Source organism: Ranitomeya variabilis, chromosome 3, assembly GCF_051348905.1.
Source record: "Ranitomeya variabilis isolate aRanVar5 chromosome 3, aRanVar5.hap1, whole genome shotgun sequence".
Lineage (NCBI taxonomy): Eukaryota > Metazoa > Chordata > Amphibia > Anura > Dendrobatidae > Ranitomeya > Ranitomeya variabilis.
Genome location: NC_135234.1, coordinates 442,937,511 through 442,953,118, shown reverse-complemented (window position 1 = coordinate 442,953,118; position 15,608 = coordinate 442,937,511). Strand labels below are relative to the sequence as shown.

General features: G+C 40.1%; 1 protein-coding gene across 1 annotated transcript in view; it reads right to left on the bottom strand.

Annotated features, from left to right (window-relative positions):
* Window positions 1-15,608, bottom strand: part of CASTOR2 (cytosolic arginine sensor for mTORC1 subunit 2) — a 222,599-nt gene that overhangs the window by 3,492 nt on the left and 203,499 nt on the right. The window contains exons 5-8 of the mRNA XM_077296452.1: window positions 12,517-12,640; window positions 10,545-10,655; window positions 9,375-9,457; window positions 8,334-8,428 (exon numbers count right to left, since the gene is read on the bottom strand). Of these exons, the coding sequence (XP_077152567.1) occupies window positions 8,334-8,428; window positions 9,375-9,457; window positions 10,545-10,655; window positions 12,517-12,640 (413 nt within the window). The remainder of the gene's footprint in view (window positions 1-8,333; window positions 8,429-9,374; window positions 9,458-10,544; window positions 10,656-12,516; window positions 12,641-15,608) is intronic.

The following is a 15,608-nucleotide window of genomic DNA, read 5'->3' as shown; positions in this document are numbered from 1 at the left end:
TGTTTGAATAACATATACCATGTGAGCGCTGCAGCCAATCACATGCTACTGATGGGCTGATTCTCTCACACTCCACTAATGTCCGAGTTTTGGCTAAGTGAAGCAGTGCATTAGAAGCTGCTTATTGGTATGCAATGCAGCCCATGTCACGGGAGTGCCAAGAGACCGGACGTTGACACTGCTGGAACAATGTCGGTGTGGGTGGTGAATTTACGGTTGTTTTTTTTTTTCAGATAGTTTACTCAGGAGAAAAAAACATTTAAGAAAGGGTTGTCCCAGTAGTTTTGAAACATGACTAGAGTTACCAGCCAAGCCAGAAGACTGCATCTGTAGACAAATGTTGGGACGCCGTTGCTCCTCATCAGTATAGTGTAGGGTACTGGATGGATATGTGAGATAGCATGTGTACTGTTGCACTGTTTTTGCTGAAAACTAAAGTCATGGTTCAAGGCTATTTCAAAGCTCGTCAAGGATGATTCATTTTCTTCATCCTGGAAGACAGCTTTTTTGCATATACCCGCATATACTCGAGTATAAGCCGAGATTTTTAGCCTATTTTTTGGGGCTGAAAGTCGCCCTCTAGGCTTATACTTGAGTCATTCCCAGGGGTCGGCAGGAGAGGGGGAGCGGGGGCTGTCTGATTATACTCACCTGCTCCTGGCACCAGGGCCGGACTGGCCATTGGGCAGTTCTGGCAAATGCAAGAAGGGCTGGGGTGCCAGTAGTGGGCCGCTGCACACTGTGCCGTTGTCAGCGGCGCCAGCGCCGACTCACCCCCCCCCGCCAGTGCCGCCGCATTCAACTATACCGGCGTCTGATGCCGGCACAGTTGAATGCAATAATAGAGGAGAAAGCATCTGACGACGCTCCCTATTCCATCTTTCCCCGCTCTGCCTCGCGCTGACACTGCTGAGTGTGTGTTTTTTTTAAAAAACTGGACTGTGGAGCCATTCTCGGGGGGGGGGGGGGGGGGGGGCTGTGCTGTCTACTACTACGTGGGCTGTGTGGGCTGTATACTACTTCGTGGGCTGTGTGTGCTGCATACTACTACGTGGGCTGTATACTACTACGTGGGCTGTGTGGGCTGCATACTACTACGTGGGCTGTGTGGGCTGTATACTACTACGTGGGCTGTGTGGGCTGTATACTACTGTGTGGGCTGTATACTACTGTGTGGGCTGTGTGTGCTGTATACTACTCTGTGGGCTGTGCTGTATACTACTACGTGGGCTGTACTGTACACTACGTGGGCTGTGCTATATACTATGCGGGTTGTGCTATATACTATGCGGGTTGTGCTATATACTATGCGGGCTTTGCTATATACTATGGGGGGGTACATTATAGTCTATGGGAGAGGCCGTGTTATATACTATTGTGGGGGTATATTATATTCTATGGGGGAGGCTGTGTTATATACTATGGGGGCTGCATTATATTCTATGGGGGGCTACATTATATATTATGGGGAGGTGGGCTGTATTATATTCTATGGGGGGCTGTATTAGATTTTATGAGGGATGATTGAATCATACTCTTTGATGGGGCTGCATTATATTATATGGGGAGGTGGGCTGTATTCTATTCTATTCGGGGCTACATTATATTCTATGGGGGGCTGTATTATATTTATATTCTATGAGCGGTGATTGCATCATACTCTGAGGGGGCTGCATTTAACTATGAGGGGGGCTGCATTATTTTCTATGGGGGTTACATAATACTCTGTGGGGTGGCTGCATTATACTCTGTGGGGTGGTGGATGCATTATACTGTATCGAGGACTATGGGGAATACGTTATACTATATGAAGAACTAAGGGGTGCATTCTACTATGGGAAGTGAATTGTACTACATGGATGACTATGGCAGGGCATTATACTATATGGAGCACTGTGAGGAGTGTATTATACTATGTGGAGGACTGAGCAGTGTATTTTAATATATGGAGGACTATAGGGAGTGTATAATACTATATGGAGGACTGTGGTGCACATTATAATATATGGAGGACTATGGGGTGTATTTTACTAAACAAGTAAAATGCTGCATATTCAGATTGTTTTTGCTGAAACAAAAATCATTGTTCTCAGCAGCACATCGCCGGTGTAAACTGTAGACTGTTTATTTGATCAATTCGTTTATTTGATCTTTTGCAATTCGTTTATTTAGCCGGTGTAAACTGTAGATGTGCTGCTGATAACATGATACTGTATGGTGATCTGTTAGTGATCGTTCTGTCCCATCATTATTCCTCAGCTGGTGGAAAGAGGCCGGGAAACATGTTTTGAACAACTTCAGTATTGTCGATCAAACTCATTTAGCGGCCTGAACTCAGCGCATGTAAATACAACCGAAATGCTTTTGTGTGATGTGCAGTATGTTAGCATTTGGGGCCCCATTATAAACTTTCCCTAGGGCCCCACTTTGCCTAAAACCAGCCCTGCCTACAAGTGTACAAAGATATTTTACAGTCACCATGTGACAAGTGGGCCTGTGTAACTTCAAATGCCAGGGCTGAATTTTAGTCCCAGTCCGGCCCTGCCTGGCGTGGTCCCTGCAGGTCCCTGGCTCCCCAGCTTCTTCCTGTACTGAGCGGTCACATGATACCGCTCATTACAGTAATAAATATGCTGCTCCACCTCCCATAGGGGTGGAGGCGCATATTCATTACTGTAATGAACGGTAACGGTGACCGCTCAGTACAGGAAGAAGCTGCGGCACCGGGGAAGCAGGGACTGCACCACGCCAGGAGCAGGTGAGTATAACGGGGAAGGGAGCGCTGTGCGATATTCACCTGCTCCTCATTCCGGCGCCGCTCCATCTTCAGCGTCTTCAGCAGTGACGCTCAGGTCAGAGGGCGCGATGATGGGGTTAGTGCACGCCCTCTGCCTGAACGTCAGTGCAGAAGACGCTGAAGAAAGAGCGGCGCCGGAACGAAGTCAGGTGAATATTGAAAGTGCCGGGGGCCTGAGCGACGGAGAGGTGTGATTTTTTTTATGGCAACAAAAAGCAAATGGGGCAAGTGTCTGTATGGAGCATCTTATGGGGCCATAACGTTTTTGCAGCACTGTATGGGGCAAATGTCTGTATGGGGCCATAATCAACATTTGTGCAGCACTATATGGCGCAAATATCTTTATGGAGCATATTATGTGGCCATAACGTTTGTGCAGCACTGTATGGGGCAAGTGTCTGTATGGAGCATCTTATGGGGCCATAATGTTTGTGCAGCACTATATGGAGCAAATATCTTTATGGAGCATCTTATGGGACCATAATCAACATTTGTGCAGCATTATATTGGGCAAATGTGTCTATGGAGCATCTTATGGGGCCATTATTAACCTTTATGCAGGATTATATGGGGCATATTTTAATATGGAGCATCTTATGGGACCATCATAAACTTTATGGAGCATTATATGGGGCTCCTGATTCAATATGGATATTCAAAAACACTTAACCTACTGATGTCTCAATTAATTTTACTTTTATTGGTATCTATTTTTACTTTTGACATTTACCGGTAGCTGCTGCATTTCCCACCCTAGGCTTATACTCGAGTCATTAAGTTTTCCCAGTTTTTTGTGGCAAAATTAGGGGGGTCGGCTTATACTCGGGTCGGCTTATACTCAAGTATATACGGTATATTACAAAATGCTTTGATCTTTGAATTGTGTTTTATTTAACGCAAGAGAAACATGGTTAGAAAAAAATATTAAATTCATATATTCTCAGCACCTAGTGTTTAGAGCACTTGATTAGTAACATCTTAATTTATTTTATTCACTCATATTGCACCTTTAACTCCATAGTGCTTTACAGACATTATCATCGCTGTCCCCATTGGGGCTCACAATCTAAATTCCCTACCAGTATGTCTTTGGAGTGCTGGAGGAATCCGGAGAACCTGGAGAAAAGCCACATTAACATGGGGAGAACATACAATCCATGCAGATGTTGGCCTTGGTTGGATTTGAATCAAGACCCCAGCGATGCAAGGCTGCAGCGCTATCCACTGAGCTGCTCAGTAACAAAATTAATACGAAATTAAAAAAATAAATGAAAATAATTGGAAGATGAGAGTGAAGAAACCCATAACAACCAGTCATGTCATTTAGATCTTTTCCACTATGTTGAAGAATACACATTTATTCACCCCAGTCTCCTCTGAAGAGAACGACCTTACATTTCAACATCAGTGAAAAGTCTTAGAATGTTCCTGATTTTTAGTCCAAAAAATCACTGTTTATTCATGGACCTATTAGCACACTTGTAATTATATGTAGTTGTAAAATTGGAGCAATTGTAATTAAAGATGCTTTTTGAAAAAAAAATGCTTATGGCCAGCTTAACACTAAACCTGCATAAAGTAGCCATGCCTATATAAATGACTAATAGGCACATTACACACACCACATTTCAAATCAGTCATGTTGACGTGGTAGTTCTAACTAATGAATAACATAGACTCCATCAATTAGTCCGCTCACAGATTTCAATGACTTTGGCGATAATAAACACAGTTTAAAGCTTGGTGTATTGACAGATTGTGAAAGAAAGAAAGCAGAAAAGAAAGAAAGCTCCATTTTATAGGCTTGATTTATTTCAGCAAAAACCATAGCAGTCAATAGATGTGGCAGTGAAAAGGTAACAGCAGCTGACTGGAGTATGCACAATGTGCAGAGTCCATGAATCCAAGGTCAAAGGGGTGATGGACTATTCATAAAAAAGTTCACCTTATTGATGTTGCTGCACAGTAAGTGACATAGAATACCTACAAGATATGTTGCTGGTTTTGCAGAACGCACAATCATTTCTATTTAATGGCCAAGAGAATATAGGTACCCTACACTACTATTCCTCAAGAAAAAAGGGAAGAACTCCAACACTGATGGAAGAGCAGCCAAATTTCCAAATTTTGTTGGCACTACCTCTCTATGTTCCTGTAGTCCCTAGTAGCTGCAAACATTGTCCATCTGGAGATCTTGCCTGGGGTCAGTATTTTTTTGGGGGGGTTAATAAATGATATGTATTCAGGGGCCCTATTTAATTAAGTGGTCAGGTTTTGAATTTTGCATTTTGTTAGGGAGTCTGGTCGAGGGTCTTTACTAAAGAGGTATAGGATTTGTCATTATTTAGAAGATATGGAGGAAGTCTGGTCGAAGGTCTTTACTAAAGAGGCATAGGGTTTGTCATTATTTAGAAGACATGGGATGTGTATTTGTTTTGGACGGTCAGGTTTGGAATCTGTATAGGGAATCTGGTCAAGGGTCTCTACAAGGGGTATAAGGTCTGTATTTACTTAGGATTTGGAATATGCATTTATTCATAGGGTCTTGTTTGGCATTCAATGGGGGAATCTGGTCTAAGGTCTGCATGGGTTCAGGAGTCCATACATTTTTAGGATTGTGATAAAGGGGGTTTATGTGCACTATTTGAGATTCAGGGAGAAAATTAGAAATAAGCATAGAGGTAAAGCTAACATTTACTTCACCTGGGGCAAAAGTTTAGTTAACTACCCCAGCCCAGTATTTAAATGTTTTGTCCAAGACATAGTGATTGTTGGCACCCCCTTACACCTAGCACGAGAGGAACATTGCTGTGTCAACTCGCCTTGCCATGGCCTTAAATGATCAAGAGTAGAGTATGTAAAAAACAGTGATAAGACGATCCCATGATCAAATACTAATGTTCCTAGTGCATAATAATTCACATTGGGCTGCCTGTGCTATCTATTGCTGAATCACATATTAAAGCATAGTATAGCGTATTATAGCATTACACATTAGTGATTCATACATAATTAGAGGCACACTTTGACAAATACTAAACGTTAGACAGAAATAATACATAATTTCGAATTAGATCTCATTACAATACACACTACATAAAAAAAAATCTTTGCAGATACTACAGTCAAAACTGAAATGCTTTGCCAGGCACCTGAACTGTAAATGCCGTTTTCCTCATGTGCTTTGTGATCATGAGTCTGGAGGTAATGATCCAGATTAATAGGTAAAGTGCAGTATCCAAATGGAGTCAATTAGTTTTCACGTGTCAGTGTGGAGTTTAATACCTCCTGCCAAAAAGTCACTGCAACACTATTCCACACTATACGAATACTACATATTACAAACATTAATGTATGTAAAGGTAAAACAAATCATGTACACACAGCAATATATATATATATATATATATATATATATATATATATATATATATATATATATATATATATGTGTGTGTGTGTGTGTGTGTGTGTGCATATATATATATATGTGTGTATATATATATATATATATATATATATGTGTGTATGTATGTATGTATGTATGTATGTATGTATATATATATACACTCACCGGCCACTTTATTAGGTACACCATGCTAGTAACGGGTTGGACCCCTTTTGCCTTCAGAACTGCCTCAATTCTTCGTGGCATAGATTCAACAAGGTGCTGGAAGCATTCCTCAGAGATTTTGGTCCATATTGACATGATGGCATCACACAGTTGCCGCAGATTTGTTGGCTGCACATCCCAAAGATGCTCCATACAAGGCAGGATGGATCCATGCTTTCATGTTGTTTACGCCAAATTCTGACCCTACCATCCGAATGTCGCAGCAGAATTCGAGACTCATCAGACCAAGCAACGTTTTTCCAATCTTCTACTGTCCAATTTCGATGAGCTTGTGCAAATTGTAGCCTCAGTTTCCTGTTCTTAGCTGAAAGGAGTGGTACCCGGTGTGGTCTTCTGCTGCTGTAGCCCATCTGCCTCAAAGTTTGACGCACTGTGCGTTCAGAGATGCTCTTAGGCCTACCTTGGTTGTAACGGGTGGCGATTTGAGTCACTGTTGCCTTTCTATCAGCTCGAACCAGTCTGCCCATTTTCCTCTGACCTCTGGCATCAACAAGGCATTTCCGCCCACAGAACTGCCGCTCACTGGATTTTTTTTCTTTTTCGGGCCATTCTCTGTAAACCCTAGAGATGGTTGTGCGTGAAAATCCCAGTAGATCAGCAGTTTCTGAAATACTCAGACCAGCCCTTCTGGCACCAACAACCATGCCACGTTCAAAGGCACTCAAATCACCTTTCTTCCCCATACTGATGCTCGGTTTGAACTGCAGGAGATTGTCTTGACCATGTCTACATGCCTAAATGCACTGAGTTGCCGCCATGTGATTGGCTGATTAGAAATTAAGTGTTAACAAGAAGTTGGACAGGTGTACCTAATAAAGTGGCCAGTGAGTGTATATAGTCCATATGCAAGAGAAAAAAAGAGAGAAGGCACTCACCGATTCCACGTATAACCACTTTATTCCATCTTCAAAACATGATTCATGGCCGGGGGAGTAGGAATGCTTGTGAGCAGGGGAGGACGACGGCCGTTTCACGCTGTGCTTGCGCTTTCACAGCGCGAAACGGCCGTCGTCCTCCCCTGCTCACAAGCATTCCTACTCCCCCGGCCATGAATCATGTTTTGAAGATGGAATAAAGTGGTTATACATGGAATCAGTGAGTGCCTTCTCTCTTTTTTCTCTTGCATATGGACTGAAAATATGGCTATTTTCTTAGAAGAGCACCAGCGATGAGATGCAGTGGCTGCCTCACACATGTTGTGTATATATCACCCCGATTGTTATCTCAAAAGAATTTGGTCAGCTACCAAACAGTGCCGTCCTGGCTTTTTTCCTTTTCCCTTTTGAATATATATATATATATATATATATATATATATATATATATATATATATATATATATATATATATATATATAAAGAATAAATGACTCGGGTTATAGCAAATATCCTTCCACATATCTTGCAAATGTCAAGTCTACATGTTTAGAATTATCACGATAACAAGTTACTTCTATAGGAAGAGTCCTATAATAATCATTTACATGGCAAACAATATTTTTATGTTTTCATAAACAATGCTTTTATAAATGACCATTTTGTGTATTTACATTGGGAAATTATTATTAGAATTAATAAGAAATGTGCAAATTCTAATTGTATTTGTTATTTGAAAATCAGCTTTTCGGCCACAGCAAAGACATATACAAATCATCTACATATGATCTCCTTGAACATGTCAGTGTCATAATGGAATTCCACCTTCCTCTATTAATCCGAGATGAAAAAAAAGCAGCAATCAGTTGGCTGCAGGGGACAATTTCAACTTCAAAGGTCTGTGCCTTTATGAGACAAACCTTTAAAACCAGCATCTAATCTAATTAATTATATCATTTAACATATACAATATTGTTACTCAAAAAAAAACAAAACAACAAATGCTCCAGCCAGAAAGAAAACTTACCAGTGCATGATCAAACTTAAAGGTACTGATATAATATGCTGGGATGTCTGCAGCAGCTAAAGGTTCTGAGATTTGGGCAACAATCCCACATTCATCTGAAACAAGATAATGTTTAGAGTGACATGTTAAGAATTATTGTGTGTTTGGATAGGTACTGTAATTTCTAAAAGAGAATAGTTGGACGGCTTTCAGCAGAAGCAAATAGACATCTATGATGACTTACTCTTACAGGACCGAATCATCCAAAGGTCTATAGAAGAACAAATCTTTTATTGAATGGTCATCAGTCCAAACAGCTGCAGCCACACAATCCCTTTGGTGATTTTGGCACAACTTTAAAAAGGTGAGCCTTATTTAAAACCTTTTCTGATACTGATTTCTATACAAATTACCCTATGAGCGCCTTCTCTTCTTTCTACTTTATGTATTTCCTAAAAAGATTGCCATTTTCTTAGCTTTTTTCCAAGACCAGATAGTGAAATGCATAAAACTTCTAAGTAAAAAATCATCTAAAACAAGTATTACCTTCCCCTCCCTATTTTGAGCTAATTCTGGGGTTCTCGCTGAGGCAATGGCATAGACAGACCAGTATCAATACTGTGAACTAAAGCAACTTTCAGGCTCACAATAAAAGTTCATAATACATGCATTATGGACAGTTCAGATACATTACTTGGATCCGTCCTTTTTATTCTTTCTGGTGAGGTTCTCCCGGTTTCCAGTCAATGACAGAAGAATTGTCCACAAAAGCACATTGTGCATAGAGTAGTCTGAGGAGCTGGCAGTCAGTTTAAAGAACTAAAGAGAGGACTGTAAGTGAGAGAAACTGCACCAGAAAGATTGTAAAAAGGCACGTCATATTTTGTATATTCATCTATTGTGTATTGTTATTGAGAAATGTAGGCTAGCTTTTAATCTAAAACATCAACCTTGTCCTCAGTTTCCTGGAGCCTTGCTTTACCACTGTCTTGCTACACACCTCCACCCAAAAAGCACTGTAACCATTTATATAGTACTAGGAAATTCATATATTACACATACCAAAACCTAGAGGTTGTCCGCCTATACGAACCATCTTCCAAAGCTCGCCCGACGCACTTGTAAACAGCAAATTATTAGGAAACCTAGAAAAACAGAACAGACATGAGACAAACTTAGGCTTAGGAACAATTTTGGAAATTTCTCACAGTTTTTGAAGTTTCTTTTAAAGGGTGACTCCCGAAGTTATGACTCCTGAAAGAAGTTGAAATGTGACAATGAGAAGAACACCTGGAAACCTGAGAAGCACTGCTGCCAAGATGATCATACGATGGTCGAAACATCACATGTAGTAGAGGCATGCAATCTGTGTGTCCCACTATCACCTGTATGTCCTACTGTCACATTTCAACAACTGGTAGGAGTCATGAAAACCAGTAACACTAGAAGTACCCTTTGACTGTTGCATTTGGCATTATGAGTATTTACAAACTATCAAGTGACTCACGGCAAAACTGTTCAGTTATCATGTGGTCATGGCTAGCACACACTGCTACGATCTAGAAGAGGACAATAAGGGATCCCTGTACCAGCACCGTTATATAGGGGAAAAATACATTTTGCCTGAAATTAAACTTCAACCAGTAATATTTTAATAATAAAGGAAATTCTGTCAATATTATTCTATAATTTGTTTGTGTTCCTATATTGGACCATTGCAATGACTTAAATACATTACATTATATAGTCTTATGTAATGTACTGAATGGTGTGCAATATCGTGAGTGACTTTAAAGAAGAACTCCCATGAACTTTCGCTTTGATTAAACATGTGTATATGTGTATGTAGTGCGTGTGAATCAATATACTCATCTACTGAAGCCTACTCAGGGATCCAGAGATGTTCTGCTCATCTTCTCAGTGATGTCACCGCACTTCAGACTCTCTAGATCCCTCTATGCTTGAGCCGGGGAAGTCTCTTTTACAATGTAAGCTTGTAGAGTCTCCTTCTGACGCTCCGTAGTCTTACATTATAAAAGACACTTCTGGGCCACACAGAGGACAGCATGACCCAGGGGGTCTGAAGAGCTGTGATGTCACTGAGAAGAGGAGCAAAACAGCACTGGATAAGTCACCGATAATTGTGTATATTCACACACTACACTACCTACACATTTATAGGCAAGTAAAAGTACATTGAAATGCTTCTTTACTGCCTTGATACCTGCTTACCTCTGCTGCGTTTGTACATCCATTACCAAGGAAATGTAGCCCTCAATGAGGGAGAAGGAGAAGAAGCGGATATGACTAGATTCCTCACTGCCCACCACCGAATCTTTTACTCTGTAAAACAAATGGTAAGTGACATGATTATAGAGAGCACACTGTGAATGACACAAGCTACTTATCATCCAGTGCTCCTAGCAAATCGAATGATACATATTAGGTGCACTTCCAGGAACAATCACTTACGTCACTGGAAATGTGACTACCTAAAAATTAGACACAGGTCATGCCGGTAGAAAACTATTTAGAACAAGTTTGTTTGTAGGGAACCGTACACGTATAATTATATATCACCAGATGTATAAAAGGTGGCCATAAACTTAAGTATCAGATACAACTTAAAAGTTCAGCAGTCTTGGTTGACCATCCAATGTGAATGACTATAATCATACTCTCCTCAATGACAGATGTCAGAGGAAAGGTGCAAAATATCTGCGCATGCCAAAAGCTAGGGAAGCACATAGTGGTTAGTTACACGGGCTTCCAAGCTGGTTGGAGACCCTTGACCTAGGTGGAAAAATCATATGGCTTTAGTAGATTTATTTTCCTTCCAATATCTAGTATTGCTCAAAATAGAGCATCTGCCATAGAGATATGAAAGAAGTTGTCCACTACGAGAAAAACTTTAAAAAGTGGGCCTATAGTGGTGCTAGAATTTTTTAAAAAATGTACTCACTTGCACTTTTGGGCGCACTTTTAAAACATTTTTCATAGTGGATAACCCGATTAATATGAGATGATTGTAGATCCAACCGTTCGGTATTCTATTTCTATCTTAGTCGGAAGGAAATAGTGGAATGCCTGGATAAACACCCAGCAGTGCTCTATGGTCCATCCGCAAGTCGTGCTGCTCATACCTCAAACCTCAATATTTCATAAAATAATTGCCATTATTGCCATTAAACGCCTTCTGCTGCTTTCTGGAAAACAAGCTTATACGTGAGGGTTTCTTTTCTTTATTAGACAATTTACTCATTACAATTCTCGCTGTCATTTTCATTTTTGTAGCTGCTTCAGTTTAACTTGGCCGGTAGCCAATCCCTGTATAAGTTAATTTTTGTGAATATCTAAGTAGTTTTAAAGCAGAAAAAGAAAAACTGCAAATCATATATTTCTACATGGGAACTAGCAATGTGATTGCAAAAGAAAAAAATTACTTAATGTAATTTAATTGTTCATTTTCATAAGATTGTAATCCTGATCAAACTATATAGCAAACACTGGTATCAACCAATGTATCTCATACAATTATAAAACAAAGAACATATACGGTACCCAAGTATGCACAACATATTTTATCATACAACATTTAGAGAGCACTGTCATTACACAACACTGATCATAGCTTAGAATGGCTGCTTACAAGCCAAATATGGATCCTTCATTAAAAGTCTGGTTCTCAATGTCCCCGAAAAACGCTGATTTTTGCAAAAGGAAATGGCTGTCAAGGAAAATGTAGTATTACATGACATTATTCAAAGGAGTCTGCTTGGGTGACAAAGGGAGGTCTTGTTGAAGGGACCCACACATTATTACAACCATATACCTTTATAGGACATATGTACAAGGATTGTATCTGAGACCACTCTTGAAGGTATGGAGGCACAGGGGTATTATTTCAAGCCACTGAATCAGTTCTAGACTTAATCAAAATCTGCATAGAGCACGTGTTGTCCTTGAGGAAAGGACTATTAGATTGCAACAACTGGAATTTGTGCATCTTTTCAAAGAGAATAGGGCTTTGTATGTTTCTGGTGTTCACTGTCAAATTGTTAGTTATGTTGCCTATTGACGCATATTGAAAAAAAAAACAATATGGAAGCTCCATTGGGACATGGACTAGAGACGTAAATCACTGAATATTAAACAATGAAGAACAGGGGTTTAATACCAACAACTAACAATTCCAGGTACATACCCATTGGAGTAAAACATAACATCCATTAGGAGTGTAGTCACACTTGGAAGGGTATAGGGATCCAGGCTGGTAACACAGAACATATTGCTTGGACTGGAAAGTGGATGGATAACTGGCCTCTGAACTAATGGATGAAACAATACAGAATTTATATAGTTAGGACAAAATATATAGAACAAGATATCTCTGTATAGCTGTATATACCAGGATTATACTTAAAATATAATACTTTTATGAAGGACACACACTATATTGTTTATCATTTAGGGCAGTATTTCCCAAACTGCAGTCCTCACGGCTCCCAACAGGTCATGTTTTCAGGATTTCCATGGTGCTGCACAAGTGGGAGAACTCTGTCCTGATACTTCCATCACCTGTGCAATACTAAGGAAATCCTGAAAACATGACCTGTTGGGTTCCGGGAGGACTGGAGTTTGGGAAACACTGATTTAGGGGATAAGGCTGCCTTTATCCAACACAAATTGTTATATTCGACCACTGCATCCACAGCACCCCAGAAAGTTGCCTTATATCAAGCGTGCATTGATTACAGGAACCAAGCAGGTACAACCCCAATTGCAAAAAAGTTGGGATGCTGCGTAAAATGTAAAGAAACGAGAACACATTCATTTGGAAATCTTTTAGCCATATTTTATACACAAGAGAACATGGAACATAGATCAGAAGTTGAAAGTTCGCTATTTTTTTCAAATGAAACGGAAAAATATCTAATAATTAATAACTAATTTAGAAATTGTTGGGAACAACACATCTTGTAAAAGTTGGGACATGGTTAACAAGAAAAAGTCAGTTTAGACCCGTAGAAGCATATTAATCTGCAAAACGGCCGTCTCGTTACACTCTGCAAGCTATCATCCTGCAAGTATGTTTTAAAGGATTCTAATAAAGAAGTATTTTTTATTTCATACGCTGAGTATGGCTTTAGTCTTTTTCATGAATGAAAAAGTAAGTAATACAAATGAAAAACAGCTGGGAGGGTAAATTTTAACATGACTGTGTATAAAAAGAGAGGCAGAGTCTCTCAGAAGCAATGGTGGTCAGAAGTTCACCAATCTGTGAAAAACTGCACCTAAAAAGTATGGAACAATGTCAGAAAAATGTTCCTCAACATAAGATGAAGATGAATAATTAGTAATTGGTCTCCTCAATTCCAAGGCATTTATTGATTGTTGTAAAAAGAAGAGCGGATGCTAAGCATTTGAACACACAGTCCTGTCCATTTTTGAGGTGTGTTTCTGCCATAAGTTTAAAAAAAGGTTTTTTTTTCCAAAGAAAATGGAAAAATGTCCAACATTCACCTTCTGATGTGTGTTCTATGTTCTGTTGTGAATAGAATAAGAAATTTCTAAATCATTGAATTCTTGTTTTCTTTATATTTTACATAGTGTCCAACTTTTTTGGAATTGGGGTCGCACATGTATTGCCTATAGATTTTACACTGGCTGCTATACAAGACTGGACTGGCCATTGGGCAAACCTGGCAAATGCCAGATGGGCTGGTCCGGCTACACTGTTAACAGGCGTCCGCAGGAAGCAGATACTATTAACAATTGTAACAGAGCACAGAGCCCCTGGCTAAGTGCCACATCACTTACTCCGGCAGGCTGCAGGATACTTTGGTTTGTGGCCTGCTGGAGACTGGTGCCAAGCAGGAGATGTCAGGTGGCGCAGTGTCCATGTCCACTTAGTGACGGGATAGAAGATGAGATGGAGGCTGCAGAGGACAGGGAGCCTGAATTAGGTGAGCCCATGATTTTGTTTTTTTAATTTGTGGGGACTGTGGAGGACAATCATACTATATAGGTACCATGGTGGGACTATCATACTGTATGGGGGTCTGTGGGGGGAGGATTTTCACATTATATAGAGGGCTGTATGGGGACTATCATACTTTATGGGGCTTTGGGGATGTCATCATACTGTATGTAGGGCTGTGAGGGGGGTTCATACTGAATGGGAGGCTGTGGTTACCATCCTACCGTGTTGGGGTGCTATGGGGCATCATCATTTTTGTGGAGTTTGTGAAGCCATCATACTGTGTGGGAGCATCATACTCTGGGGGGTTCTTTGAAATACTAAGGCTTTTAGGAGGAGCAAAATAACTGTGTAAGTGCTGTAATAGATATCCCATTCAGTTTCTGAAGTTGGGAGGTATGCCTATCTTTCGCTGCACATATATGCCCTGATAGGACTTTTGCTATGGGCCCCAGTGATTTATATGTAAGTCCCTACTCAAAGGCATTATTGCAATACAGAGGCACTGAGGGTTATTACTACAAGAAGGCACAATGTGGTGGGTGGTATTATTCTTTGAAAACACACCATAGGATCATTAACATTTTAGGGGAAGCACAGGAGGCATTAATATTATAAAAAAAACCACAAAGACATTTTTAATATATGGTGTTGTACAGCTGTAAAGAAACACATGGGAGCATTATTATTATTATTATTATTATTATTATTATAAGAAGCTACAGGGGGATTTTATTTCTATAAGGTGCTGTGTAATTGTAAGGCATAGGGGAGCATTTTTTGAAGAGGAAAAAGGGATGGATCATGTGACCGCAAGTATGTGCTTTTCATACTTCCGACAACACGTGCCCATTCCTTGTTCAATTCACTTGTATTGAGCGAAACTGCACTCATTGAGTCGGAACGTGACCGCATATCTGCAAATCGAATACTTGCAGTGACATGACCAGAGAATTCTGACAGAGCGCGCTGAGAGGATTCAGACGTTTTCAGTTGAATAGAGTGACTGCAGATTTTAACCTCAAGCCTGGACAACCTCTTTATGATCAGTCTGTTGGTATTATCACTACTGTGTATGCTGGTCATAACTGGATATGGTTTGGTAATATTGGAATGTGAAATTACAGCATTATTATTGCGGTATTGTTATTTTTAAGTCTTTTATATCACTATTATTAGAAATACTGGTCTTATAGTAAATCATGATTTTTTCCAGGCAGGGTAATATTAATAGAGATTCCCATCTGGAGCTCTAAGGGGAGACCGCATGGGCCTATGTGCGTTCAAATATCAGGGCTAAATTTATATGCAGGTAC